We start from the raw sequence: 14,760 nt of genomic DNA on the forward strand, positions 1-14,760 counted from the left end.
CTCCCAGATTCTTCACTGCATTTAATTTTGTGATGGCTCACTATAACCTTTACTGTACTATCCATCTGTCCTGATATACCAATAGGATGTGCCAGTTTCCATTACAGCCAAGCTGAATATTAGTCCCTTATCTGCACTAGTCTGATGCCCCATGAGTGAATTTAGTCTGAATCTGTCTGTCTGTCTGTCTGTCTGTCTGTATGCATGCCTGTCTGTCCCTTTCTGTCTATTAGAAATGGAACATGATTTGATATTTTGTTTAGTTAAATTTTTTTTGTTGTTGTTTTGTTTAATTTAACTAAATTAAGTGTTTGCAGAATTTGCAGCATTTTTCTATTTAAATATCACAGCACATTTATAAACAATTTTCACTTTTAACTACAGAATTTTCTATATTTCTGCATAAATATGACCCAAAAAATAATCAAGATTAATCAAGAAGTCCTGAAAGTAGGCAAAGAGAACCCAATCAAACAAAATATTTCCTTGTCATTTATTTATTCAGGAAAATTATCCAGTATGTGATGTGAGTGGCAAAAGTATGTGAATATCTGGATTAGCAGTTAATTTGAAGGCGAAATTAGAGCCCATCTGTTCAGAGGTGTTTTCGATCTGAAAGCAAAAACAGAATATCTCTTAGTTCTCTCTCTCTCTCTCTCTCTTTGTCTTCTTTTAGGACTTTTAGGAAAATCTGATTATGTTTTGAGTCATATTTATGCAGAAATAAAGGAAATTCTAAAGGGTTCACAAACCCTTCAGGTTCGCATGTGTACACATTTCTCTCATGTTTGCCTAAATTTATAATTTTACAATGCAGAATTGCAGAATTTCTCTATTTTGACTGTTTAGCTTCCCCTTAAATACTTTTAGAAGATTCAAAAAAAAAAAAAAAAAAACATTGCACTTTCTTTTTCCATGAAACCTAAAAATAATAATTTTAATAAAAAAGATTTTATGTTAACGTTTTTTATAATAAAGAACTGCTGTCATTAGCAATCACTTTGGAGAACAACTGAGTTGATCGTCATGAACACGTGACATAGGAACGCGATCATCAACAGAGGGACAGTTTGAAGATCATAGCCTATATTGTATTTATTTATTTGAAAATTTGCTTGAACATCCATTTCTATTTAGTTCTTTGCATTCACAGTTAATTAGCAAATATATCGTGGTAACTGAGCTGAAGAATGTATGTGTTTACATGAAGGTGAGCAGCACTGTGTCAATCAAAGCGGCAGTTGTTTGAATTCGAAAGTGGGCGTTAGCGGGGGATTATGACGTCAGCGTCAGACAGATCTCAGCGCGTTCGATCACCACGAGCGTTCCAAAGTTTCAATGGCTAGTGATTTAAAGCGTCAATTCCGCGGCCGCTCCGCGCTATATGGAACCATATAAACGGCTGAGATATTTTGGCGTGAAAAAGAATTGCTCCTACGCAGTGACCTTTTGGTGCTCGAATGCACAATATCGCGTAGGAGTCGCTGTGTGCGCGGTGTACGTTTGCTCTCTGCCTGTTTTCTTTCATCGCTAAATGGAGTCACGGGTGGAATTCAGTCGAGAAGAGATCAACAGCACGGTATGGGAAGTTCCGGTCAAGTACGTTTGCTTGAAGCAGATTGGAACTGGAGCTTATGGCACCGTGTGGTGAGTAGACGCTCGTGAGCTGCCTTTCAGAAGGTTGCCACATCAAGCAGAACTGTGTGGCAAGCCGCTTTAGAATCCATTGCTTCCAACTAACTAGAATTTAGTTAGTAGTAATAGGGACTAGACTTAATTATGTTCGTTAGTATTACTTAGGTTTGCAACTATTGCAATACTGACAAGTAGGTATTCCATATTTAACGTTACTCTTTAATTACTCATAAATAAATAGTAGGGAAATGAGTAGGACTACCAAATTAATATTTACTAGTAAAACTGGAATAGTTAACAGCAAAAATGGAGCGTAGGGTAACACTTAACAAGGTCCCATTTGATAACATTAGTCAATGCATTAACTAATACATTTGTTTTGGTATTTGTTAAAGGGGTCACATGATGCTTTTTTAAAGAAAATTATTTTGTGTATTTGGTGTAACAGAATATGTTGACATGCTTTATTGTTCAAAACATAATTTTTCAAATACTGTACATTATTGTAGGTCCCCTATGCCCCGCCTCTCTCAAACAAGTCGTTTTCTACAAAATCCCTCCTTCTGACAAGCGCAGTCTGCTCTGATCGGCCAACTGACCCGGTGCATTGTGATTGGCCGAGCACCGCAAGCACTCGTCGGAAATGTAACGCCCCTTTCCATAATCACGAGCTTCATCTTTCAAAATAAATGTAAAGACAGTTAATAATGTCCTTAGTTTTAACATCAGTTTAAGCTCGAAAGGGGAACAGTGTGGTGTGACAGACACAGTGATGAAGTTCATGTGTGTTTGGAATACACAAGCCACAGACGGTTAAGACAGCTGACTCCACTGTGTGACCCTGTCTCTCTCTCTCACACACACACACGCAGATAATAGCAAATACTTAAACTAATAACAAAACATATTCACCGTAGTTGATTCAGAAGTGCCAGATTGTCGTAGCAAAGTCAGAATGACCTCCTCTCATAGGGTCATGAAACAGTTGTCCACGGTGCGTTGGTGTTCTGTTGTAATTAATACAGATTCCTAAATGCAAATACTTTCGGAAGGCCAAATAAAGTGTTTTTGCTTTTGCCTAGATACACACAGCATCTCCCTGACATGGCTGCTTCAACACCATGCCTTCTTTCTTTGCGTGAAAATTTGGCCGGCATTATGCAAATCTTCCCACATAGTGAAGTAGAGATTTGGGGGCGTCTTTGAATGAGATGTTTTAGGGGGACATGGCAGAGACTTAACTTTGATAAAGAATATCTCTTTGGATTTGAGACTTTAGTCTTTGCAACTTTACAGATCTTCTTCATGCACCAAAAGCTTGTAACACTCCAAAGAGAAAGAAAAATTGAAATCGCATCATATGACCCCTTTAATCTTTGTTAAAGTTAGTCGATAAAAACACAACTGTTCATTGTTAGTTCATTTTAGCTCAGACCCTTTAAATAATATAAACAGATACAAATCTGAGTTTAATGAAGTTTTGGTAAATGTTGAAATTAACATCAACTAAGTGTTTTTTTTATTTATTTTATTTTATTTTTTACATTGTTTGCTTATGTTTACTAAAGTAGTTTCAAATTCATTGAAACTGGAAAATGTATTGAAACTTACTGTCAAGTGGCTAAAATTTTCAATTTGTTTCTGGAAGCAATGCCATTATATATCACTATTTGGATGTTGAGTAGTAGTGAAGTAATACGTACTAGTGATGAACTGAATTGCTGCTAGTATCTAGTGAATAACCACTTGGGAAGTTTAAAGACAAACTAATCACTGTTGCACTATAATAACTGACTGGAGTAGTTAAAAAAATAAGTAGTGGTAACATGCAAATAGATGCTAGTTAGTTTTAAGGAATGCTATTGTTATGTTGTGAAAGTTAATGTTATGTAACTTCGTATGTCAAAACTTTTCACCATGGACACTATGAAAACATGGTTGTTTGTGAAAGGGTGATGTGAAGTTGTGGTTATATCCTGGTTATGACATTATAATCTGGTTTGAATTTTGTAAACATTGTCCAGAGTATACCTACTGGATAAGTTCATGTTACTTGATAAACTTGGTTGGAGTTATGTTATAATATATAGTATAGAGGCAGTCTGATATCAGAATTTGAGTGAATACAGTAACCAATAATACTTTGGTTATGAATGATAATTGATATGATAAAAATCTACACTGTTATGCCTGTTTTTCACACTAAGTGAAATCACATGCTTTCAGTGGAAACCAGGTGTCAAATGTACTTTGCCGTAGAAAAGATTGATAAAACAATGGATGTTTTTTAGTTATAACTGTTTTGCAGTTAACATTTTTGTTAACTATTTTCAACATCCAGTAACGGCCAAATTAGACTGACAACGGTACTGATGTCACCAATATATCATGCATTCTTAATTTTGCACGCTCTTTGCTCTGGAAGCTAATGCTACTGTATATATTGTATTTTCTCTGTCACATCATTGCTAAATTTAGTCATGATATGATATATCCCAGCAGCATTGACATTTCCTGTTCAGGGTTTGATGCCACAAAACCTTTACAACAGCTCTAAGATCAAACACTGGTGAAAGTGGGGGACTGTGAAACCCACATGCTCTGACAAGAAATCTTTGCAGCAAAGCAACATATCATCAGCTAACATGCTTGTGCAGTTTCTTATTTGAATATTGCAGTTTCTATATCAGGTCCTGAATTTGTTACAGTTAGTCGTTAAACCTTCAACCTCAGTTCAAAATATTTGTTTATGATGGCGATGGTTCTTCCTTTCTTAGCTCGGCCATCAACAATAATTTAAAAGAGAAGGTGGCCATCAAGAAGCTGCACCGACCCTTTCAGTCAGAGATCTTCGCGAAGAGAGCCTATCGTGAACTGAGCCTGCTCAAACATATGAAACATGAAAATGTAAGTGCCTTTTATGCATGACGCGCCTTGAGGTTAGATCTGGTTGCTTATATTGTTAGTTCCTATTTTCCAGCAGTTTCAACAGCTTGAATGACTTTTGTAAGACACAAAAAGACTTATATCACACCATACTCACATTGTTTTCATTAAGAATGGTGTGAGTATCAAATGTTTAGCTTGGTGGACTCATTGTGTCAGCTCAGAACAGGATACTTGTGGTGCCTGGAGACACTTTGATTGATTTTAGTGGCATAAACTGTAAGCACCTTCTATAAGTATTTAAAAGATTACAGTGAAAATTAGGCAACCTTATTCACTCAGTCTGTCTGTCTGTCTAAGACCTTTATAACATCTTGAAAAGACTGACTCACTTGCTTTTTCGATGTATCAATTTTGCCGTCCAACCCAGTAATAGGCCTGCTAGATGTCTTCACTCCTGCCTCCAGAATGGACGACTTCCAAGACTTGTAAGTCTTTAATGAGGCCTTTGCATGCAAAAATCTATCTGTTAGCCATATTTCTGAGAGAACAAATGAGAATTCTGTCTTTATTTACTCAGTCTTCACTATTTTTTCATAAAACAACTGATGTAAAAGAACTGCATGAAGATCCTTTCTAATGTCATTTTTTCCATCAATAAATAATGATAGAGTTAATTTTTGGGTGAATTATTCTTTAAAAATAAGTAATGAACAATTCCTGTGTGTTTTAGCTACCTGGTGATGCCGTACATGTACACAGACCTCTCTAAAGTCAAGGGCATCCTTACAGAAGACCGCATCCAGTTCCTGGTCTATCAAATGCTGTGCGGGCTGAAGGTCAGACCAAAACAGCTCACAAAAAGAGGCAAAATTTTCCTAACCAGGAAGGCATGATGTAACAAGTTTCCAGCAGTTTGTCTATCCTGTGTGATGCAACACACAGCCAGTCAGAACAGAACATGGAATGAAATCGACTGTTAATACACTTTCGTTCAAAAGTTTGGGTTCAGTAAGAAGTTATTTTTTGAAAGATAAAGTAATAATTTTATTCAGCAAGGATGCATTAAACTGATCAAAAGTGACAGTAAACAATTATATTGTAACAAGACTAATTCTAATTCAGAAAGTGTATCAAGGTTTTCCCAAAAATATTAAGCAGCACAACTGTTTTCAAATTGATATTAAATAGCAATGTATGTTGAGCACCAAATCAGCATATTAAAATAATTTAAGATTTTTTTGAAAATTCACCTTTGGCATTTCTAGAATAAATTACATTATTAAAGGGATACTCCACCCCAAAATGAAAATTTTATCATTAATCACTTACCCCATGTTGTTCCAAACCCGTAAAAGCTCTGTTCATCTTCGGAACACAATTTAAGATATTTTGGATGAAAATTTGGACTAATGTGGGTGTCTTGTGGATTTCCAATTGAGTTACAATTTAGTTGTACTGTAAAGTATGAAAGACATCATCAGAATAGTCCATCTGCCATCAGTGGTTCAACCGTAATGTTATGAAGCGACTAGAATACTTTTTGTACGAGAAGAAAACAAAAATAACGACTTTATTCAACAATTCCTTTGTCAACAGTCTCCTCTGTGTCTCTCCATATCACCGTATGCTCTTCTGTATCAGCCACGCCACAAGGATGTGCTGTTTCTACATGTATTTAGTTTTGATTTGAAAGAAAACAGCACATCCTTGTGGCGCAGCTGATACAAGCCTCCCGGTTTTCACCCAAAATATCTTAAATTGTGTTCCGAAGATGAATGGAGCTTATATGGGTTTGGAACGACATGGGGGTAAGTGATTAATGACAAAATTCATTCATTTTGGGGTGGAGTATCCCTTTAATATGTTAAGTACATATTTCATATTTTTTTTAATCAAATAAATGCAGCCTTGGTGAACATAACAGACTTACTTCAAAAACATTAAAAAAACTCAAACTTTTGAATGATAGTGTATGTTTGTGGACTTACCATACAAGATTCATCAGTGCACTTTTTTACAAAAAAAAAGTTTCGCCTCTGAAACAACCATAATCTAATTTATTCCTGATAAATAAAGTCTTACTTTTTTTTTCTTCTATAAATACATCATTTTACCAAAGTAAATTGGGTTGTGAATGCGGTTTCCTGTTGACTTTAATCTGGTAAACATCTAACAAGACTAAAGCAACTGAATAATTGAGGACAAAATATATACGTGTAAAAACAGAAGTATGCTTTGGACTTAAGATGTTTGCCAGAAGTAATGGTACAATCTTTCAGATCAATCCTATTAGTCTAATCAAATACTAAAACATAACACTGTGAAAAATGTCATTATACTGATTTGTGGTATTTCTTTCTTCCTCTCTGTTCCTCTGTTTCTCTCCACTCCACAGTACATTCATGGTGCTGGCATCATTCATAGAGTAAGTGAGACTGGCAATGAATAAACAGCATCTGCTCATAATTATCATTTCCACACAGATCTGAATTAAAGACACATGGCCTTTCTTGGGATCATTCTAGCTCTTCCCTGGGAGATGCAAATGTGCTCAGTGGGGGAGTTTTCATCTCCATGAATTACATTTACTTATTGCTAATTCTCTAATATGTATTGATCAGTGGACTATAAACAATGATTAACTTCCTCTCATCTGAGAAGATGAGAAAGCAGTCATCTATTTAATCTGAAAATGAATAAATGTATCGATAAGTATATTTATTAGTATATTAACTAGTTTACAACAGCTTCAGATATGGCGCATCCAATTAGATTTAATATAATGGATTGCAGTTATGAGTATAGTTTTTACTCATATATTACAACATGTAAACCTGTTTTTGTTCATTATTTATTTATCTTTATTTATATATATATTTATATATATACATATATATATATATATATATATATATATATATATATATATATATATCCAAATTCCAAATAATGAAAAATAAGTTAATGTACAAATTTGTAATACATTATTGGATTATTAAAATGGCCATATACAGAACTGCCCAAAAGTTTGGGGTCTAGAAGATTTTTAAAAGTGTTTTTGGAAGAAGTCTCTTATGCTCATTTTGATTTCATCAAAAATACAGTAAAAACTGTAATATGGTGAAATAATTTTACAATTAACTTTTCTATTTTAATATATTTCAAAATGTAATTTATTCCTGTGATGCAGAACTGAATTGTCAGCATCATTACTCCAGTCTTCAGTGTCACATGATCCTTCAGAAATCATTTGAATATGCTGATTTGCTGCTCAGAAAACATTTATTATTATTTTTGTTTGTAGGATTCTTCTATTTCTATTTGATGAATAGAAATTTGAAATGAACAGCATTTATTTGAAATATATGAATTGTTTTGTAACAATGTAAATGTATTTACCATTACTTTTGATCAATCTAATATGTCCTTGCTGTATAGTATTAAAAAAAATTTACTGACCCCAGAATTTTGAACAGTAGTGTGTATCTAAAATACAATATTAATATGCTTTTAGATTTGTAGGACTGCTTTTCTGATGGTATGTTTTAAATGAAAATGCCAAAAATGAATGTACACCATGCTACGGTAGTGAATTATCCAAACTTTTTTATTTATTTTTTATTTTTATTTCACATGAACATGTTCTGAAATGTGCCATATTGTGTTTCTAATTCTATTAATATCAGTGAGTTCAAGGCTTTTTGCTTTGTCTGGGCTTTCCTATCATACATTGTCCTATGAGGTAATGCCAGTAACTTCCTGTTTGTTGAGGTGGTGCCTGTACATGCTCAGATCTGTTTGAAGCCGCCCGGCTCACTTTCAGTTTGCAATAGAGCTTACTGGATTCAGATTAAACATTTCTTAAGAAATCCACTAAGATCTTGTGTAACTGTTCAAGAACAATGACTTTGTAGGAAGATTAACATCTTTATGCATTGCAGGACCTCAAACCAGGAAACCTGGCTGTGAACCAAGACTGTGAGCTGAAGGTTTGTGCCATCTTTCTTTCACCATAAAAGAGAGAAGTGTAAACCCCTGAAAGTTGACAGTAACACTCTGCGTTTGGTCTACCTGCAGATCCTGGATTTTGGCCTGGCGCGTCATGCAGAAGCAGAGATGACCGGTTACGTGGTGACACGGTGGTACCGGGCCCCTGAGGTCATTCTAAACTGGATGCACTACACACAGACAGGCAAGATGTTTGTCATTCATTAAGGCATACACACCTCTTAAAATTATTACTGAGAGCTGAGTTTACTCTGTTTAGGCAAAACATTTGTATATAAAATATGATAACACTTTAGATTAGGGAACAATAAAAGATTGGTAATAAAATATGACAAGAACTCAGGAGTTAAACTGTGTCAGAACAAATTAATCTTGATAATGTCAGATAACACTTAAGCAAAACATGGTCAGGTCAAAGTGTCTGGACAATTTTTTCGGCCCAAATTTTTATCAGTTTTACTGGTAGTCCACTGTATGAAGAATTTTTGGGTATAATATGTCAAAGTTTACTTTATTTTGCTATCCTCACTTACATACATGAACTATAGTGTCCTGCACCCACTAGTAAAAAAATATAAAAAATTATATCTGGTGTCATATGATTTTTGGTTTGACTGTATGTGTTCCCAAATCTAAAGTGTTATCTAAAACATGAGATTCAAGATTCAAGATTTTTATTTGTCACATACAAAATTATATAGTGCATATATAACCAACAGTGAAATGTGAGTCAGGTCCGCTCCATGGACAGTGCAATTATTTAAGAATACAACACAGATGAAAATATACATAAATATAGGTATGAAAGAATGAAATAAAAGTAAACAATAAAAATATAAGAATAAAAAAATATGTATACTGTATAATGTAGAATTAAATATAGAATAGGACATAATGTGCATGAAAGTATACTGTAGTCTTAAATATTAAGATACACAGGAATGTGCAAGAGGCGAATGTGCAAACAGGTAGTGACACTGTCAGTATGTCAATGTGAGGTTAACATATACAGTCATTATTGATTTGGTCATCTGTTATGCTCCAGTTAGTTTCTTGAAATCTGTCCAACAGCACCTCTATTGGTTGATATGAGCCGTTCTTACACGCTCTCATCGGTATTCATAGGTATAGTTCTAACATGCATTTATTTCCTAGTTTGAATAGAAAATTGATTCCTACAATATTAATGTATTGGTACCTTACAAATAAACGAATACAACTTATTTCTATGCAAGTTTACACATGTAAATCTTTGCACATTTTTTTTTTACACTTGTTGATTAATTTCTCTTTTCTTTTCTTTTTTTACAATAATTCAGATAAATTAAAACATTCTATTTCTATTAAATGTATTTACTTTAATGAGTTTTAATTAATAATTAGTAAATTAATACAAAATATCCCAAATATAAAATAAATGTAAATTTAAATGTGAAAATGATTAAATCAGGCAGTGTTAGATAAGAGATAACATGAGACATGAGATAACATTAATATTTTCTGTGCTAAATTATGTAGTAGTGTGTTCTTAATAAAGGTCACACTTATTTAGGCAAACGGTTCCCAACTGCATTCACAATCAATAATTTGCACTTTTAAATGTTGAATGTCTTCACAAATGCTCAGAGACCCATCCTTTATGTAGATATCAATCTTAATTGCCAGTTAGACTGAATGTGCTCCGATTTTTTATTACTAAGAGCTATACTGATTCAGATTTGCTGCATGAATGTGATGTATGTCAAATGGTTTGCATTGTTTTAATGACTGGTGGTTGTAATGATTATTATAGTTCAATATGTGCGATTGTTGCCTTTTTCATCTTTCTAGTGGATATCTGGTCTGTTGGGTGCATCATGGGTGAAATGTTCAATGGAAAAACACTCTTTAAAGGAAAAGACTGTATCCTTCAGCATTTATTTTTTTCCTTTTTTTTTTCTTTCTTCTGAATGAACATATTCTGAGGGCTGAATTTCAAGAAAGTGTCCTCGAATATTTTAATACTTCATTAAAGGGATAGTTCATCCAAAATTGACATTGTCATTATTTATTCACCCTCATGTCCTTCTAAAACCATATGTTATGTATTATTTTAATCTAAAATTTAAATGTAGCTCTTCAGAAATTCTATTTTTGTGTTCCACTGACAAAATAGCATCATACAGGTTTGGAAAGATGTGAAGGTCAGGAAATCATTTTAATTTTTGGGTGAACTATCCTTTTAACATTCTGTTACTTAAATTTCAAAAAGTACAGTCCGTACACAGTTGGTTAATTGCGATTGCATTTAAAAATACTGTGTGCCCACTTATTCCCTTTTGTCTTGCTTGTCAAGAACAGAAATAACTTGGAAATTACATGCTGTGCATTGTCTTTAACTTCTGATATTCAGACATGGACCAGTTGACTCAGATAATGAAAGTAACCGGGACACCAGGTCCAGAATTTATTGAGAAACTAGAAAGCCCAGAGGTAAGACATTTTCAGTGCAACCAAATATGGTATCTTTAATACATGGTATGTCTGAATCTTGATTAAACCTGAGACTGATAACTCGGAATAAATCGCTAATGCAATGCAAAATAAAAATGAGAAAAGGGCCTTGAATATTTTGTGGGAAAAATTCAACTTGAATAATTAACGTTTTGCGTGACTGTTGCTGTGGCTACTGTGCTCAGCCGTCATTCCTGATCACAATGTCAATATGTCTTCATTGCTGTTAAAAAGGCAAAAAGCTATGTCAGATCCCAGCCCCGTTACCCACGCAAAGACTTCTCGACATTGTTTCCCAGAGCCAGTAAAAAAGGTAAGTAACACCCCAATGAAAAATTACTCCTTTGTCACGTTGTCACATTTCTTGCATAGCAAGAGACTTTTTTCATTGTAAAACGTATGATTTAGTTTGACAGCATAGTTGCTGCCTGTCAATGTGACGTGCCATTATTTCTGACAAAAATGACAAGATGCTGAGCAAATGCAACAGAACAATTTAAGTAAGTTTTTACATTTTTCACCAAACGTCAGATAGAATGTCAACAGAAGGTATTGCCACACATATTCTGTACTATTGCACTGCAGAGGAAACTTATAGATAAGTTATATTTTGCAACTTGGAATTTAATAGGATTTCACAAAATTTTAATAACATTATTATTCAAAGTTAGTTTGCTGTAACAAGCTATGTAACTGCAGTTATTTTTTAGAATAGGTAACACTTTACAATAAAAGTTCAGTTAGATAACATTAGTAAATGCATTTTTACAGCATTTAATAATGTTACATTTTAATGTCTATATATACTAATACATTTTTAACATTTCAAGCTGTACAAATGAAATTTATACATTAACATTAACCCCCAGACTAATAAATGCTGTAAAAATAGCTAATGCATTACCTTGCATTAACTAATTGAAATTTACTGTAAGGTGTTACCCTTCAAATAGTGTTATTACCACCATAAAGTTTTTATTAATATTTTGAATTATTTAGTATTTGTATATTTTACATTTTGATTTTAAATAAAGTTTTAGTCATTTGGTTGTGAGTTTTTCGTAGTTGTATAAACTTTTTTAATTTAATTTTATTTTCGTTTTAGTTATTTTAGTTCAAGTTGAGCTAAATGAAAATGAGAAATTCTGTTTTGGCAACTGGCTGAAATAAAAGAAGTTTAAGTTCTTTTAGATTTAATTTTATTTCAGTTAACATTTATTTTTCTTGAAGTAATTAAAAATGTTATGGTTTTAGTTGTAGTTAACTAACAACCCTGCGCTACAATTTCTAGAATTGCATTTTTTAGAATATGAAAATTTAATTTATTCTTCAGATTACAATGTCTGTAAGTCCACTCACATGTTTTAAAATGCTAGACTAATTATATAGTGGCATATTCTGCTACCTTGACCAACATAAATCAACTCAACCTAATCATAGTCCTATTAAATGATTAAATAACTTTATAATATTGTCAACCATAGCTCAGCTTGCCCTGTACTAATACAAATAATTTTCAAATAATAATACATATATCAGCTTTTGCTATTCTAATGCTGTGGCTTTGTTTCTGACACACTGTGTCGTCCCTCAATGCCACTGCACTGGTAACTAACCCCAGCGGTAGATCTGCTTGAGAAGATGCTAGTGTTAGATGCTGATGCTCGTCTCACTGCTGATGGTGCGTTGGCACACAGTTATTTTGATGTCCTGAGGGACCCAGAGGACTGCCCAGAGCCCACACCATACGATGACAGCTACGACAACGCCACATTGCCCTTAGAAGAGTGGAAACGTGAGCAACAGATATTACACATAAAGATCTGCCTGCTGTACTTTATATTTGCACATATCGTGTATGTAAATGCAATGTGATCGTTTTTTTCATCACAGGTTTATCGTTTAAAGAAGTGAGAAGCTTTGTTCCTTTCCCAAGAAGAGACTCAAAGAGAAGAAACACACTCACAATGTCCTAGAGATGTGGGTCTGACATTATCAGCGTACTGTATTGCAAATATGCAATTTAGTCTCTGTCTCGGAACAATTTAGGATGTTTATTTACTCTTAAAAAAGTATATGAATAGCAGTATTTTTTACAATAACTGACTGCTTGAGGAATGTGTGGTATACTTGGACATTTTATTTAGATTTAGTGGTAAATATCCTACATTTTTCACCAGTGTGAATAGCACCTTAAAGGGATCATTTGCTCACCCTCACACCATTTATTAAGAATGTATTCCATCCCTGTGCCATGTCAAACAACTTGTGGGCTATATTCAAAGTCATCTAAAGCTGTATGGTAGCTTTTCACAAAAAAAAAAGAAAACTACTTCAAATGACATAAGGGTGAGTAAATGACGACAGACTTTTTATTTTTTATTAAACTATCCCCTAAGTGCTATCAGATTAAAAATGCTCTATAAAAGGACAGCCATATACAGTTTCATGTATTTTAGTTTTGTGGGTCTTAAAGTTCAAGTACTTCACAACCAGTATACTGTTTTTTTTTTTGTTGTTGTTTTTTAAGAAAGAAAGAGAGAAATTAATACTTTTATTCAGCAAGGATGCAAATTGACCAAATACAGTAAAGACATTTATAATTTTGCAAAATATTGCTATTTTGAATAAAAGCTGTTTTTTGAACTTTCTACTTATCAGAGAATCTTTAAAAAAAAGAATTGCTGTCTCACTGACCCTGAACTTTTAATAGTCTTAATAAAAATAGTATAAAAAAAACTATAAAGAATTGTTGGGAATACATAATGGACACTGTTACTTACTTAAATTAAACACTTAAAAAAGCCTTAGTATTGTGACATGTTTTCCTAATTAAAGTCTACATGAAATAGCAATGGCAACCATATTTACTCTTGCCTTATTTCTGAGAGAAACAGGATATGCTGTGGGAATTAATTGGACTGTGAAGTTGGTGTTAAAGTAACATACCAGAATGAAGCCAGATGGTTAAATGGGAGGGATCTAGAAATAAGAGTGTAAAGGAAAGTTACTACATTTTATTAAAGGATTACAGAGACAATTATTTTTTGTGAGTAACATGCACCAACAAATTTTTGAAAAATTGAAAAATGTGTACATGGAGTCAATTAAAATTTCATGTGGACTTTAAGGCTCGTGTTCGCTACTATCAAATCCTTTGAAAGGTTTTGAAGTAATACATAGCTGTGAGAGAAAGAGAGATATAGGATCTGACAAAAAAGACTTCTTTTTCCCATTTTATTGTTTTTGGCTTTACTACATAGTATTTTGTTTCTTGTACATGATAACGAATGCCTCAACTTAAAATATACCCTTGTCTTGAATGCTGAAAATTGTATTTTCTCTGATGCAAACTGTGTGTTTGTCCATGCCTGGGTTTTTAATCATATTTGTTGACAGAAATGCTCATGTTTCCGTTTATCTAGCAACATGCAGCTCCTCTTTGCTCACTGGTCTAATCCAGTGCCGGCGCTGTGGTGGGGCATTCGAGGGCCGTGCCCCCCCTAGCGGTCATTGATGCCCCTCCTACAGGCCATGGCGTGGCCCACTCAAAAAAATCCCTTTTAGTTATTATTTTACTATTAAATGTTCAAAAACTGTAACTTAAAGTAAATAAAATAAAAGAATGGGGAAAATGCATAATTTTTGGTTGCTCATGGCACATTACTAGGCTTCGTCATGGTGAATGCTTATTGGGTCGCGGAGTAAACTTGTTACATTTGATTTGCAGCGCGT

The 14,760-nt window shown here is 33.8% G+C and overlaps 1 protein-coding gene across 2 annotated transcripts; it reads left to right on the plus strand.

Annotated features, from left to right (window-relative positions):
* Nucleotides 1–1,111: 1,111 nt before the first annotated feature.
* Nucleotides 1,112–13,886, plus strand: LOC109084657 (mitogen-activated protein kinase 13-like). Of its 2 annotated transcripts, XM_042761762.1 has the most exons (12): nt 1,125–1,647; nt 4,413–4,546; nt 4,955–5,009; nt 5,255–5,360; nt 6,920–6,949; nt 8,466–8,513; nt 8,602–8,716; nt 10,363–10,434; nt 10,925–11,004; nt 11,260–11,338; nt 12,647–12,820; nt 12,919–13,886. In XM_042761762.1, exons 1-12 carry the CDS (start codon nt 1,535–1,537, stop codon nt 12,999–13,001), a joined length of 1,089 nt encoding a protein of 362 aa, XP_042617696.1. In that variant the 5' UTR covers nt 1,125–1,534; the 3' UTR covers nt 13,002–13,886. The 2 variants fall into 2 exon arrangements, with proteins under 2 accessions (XP_042617697.1, XP_042617696.1); XM_042761763.1 differs by lacking the exon at nt 6,920–6,949 and having other exon boundaries at nt 1,112–1,647.
* Nucleotides 13,887–14,760: the final 874 nt, after the last annotated feature.

The sequence above is a fragment of the Cyprinus carpio genome, chromosome A8 (genome assembly GCF_018340385.1).
Source record: "Cyprinus carpio isolate SPL01 chromosome A8, ASM1834038v1, whole genome shotgun sequence".
Classification (NCBI taxonomy): Eukaryota; Metazoa; Chordata; class Actinopteri; order Cypriniformes; family Cyprinidae; genus Cyprinus; species Cyprinus carpio.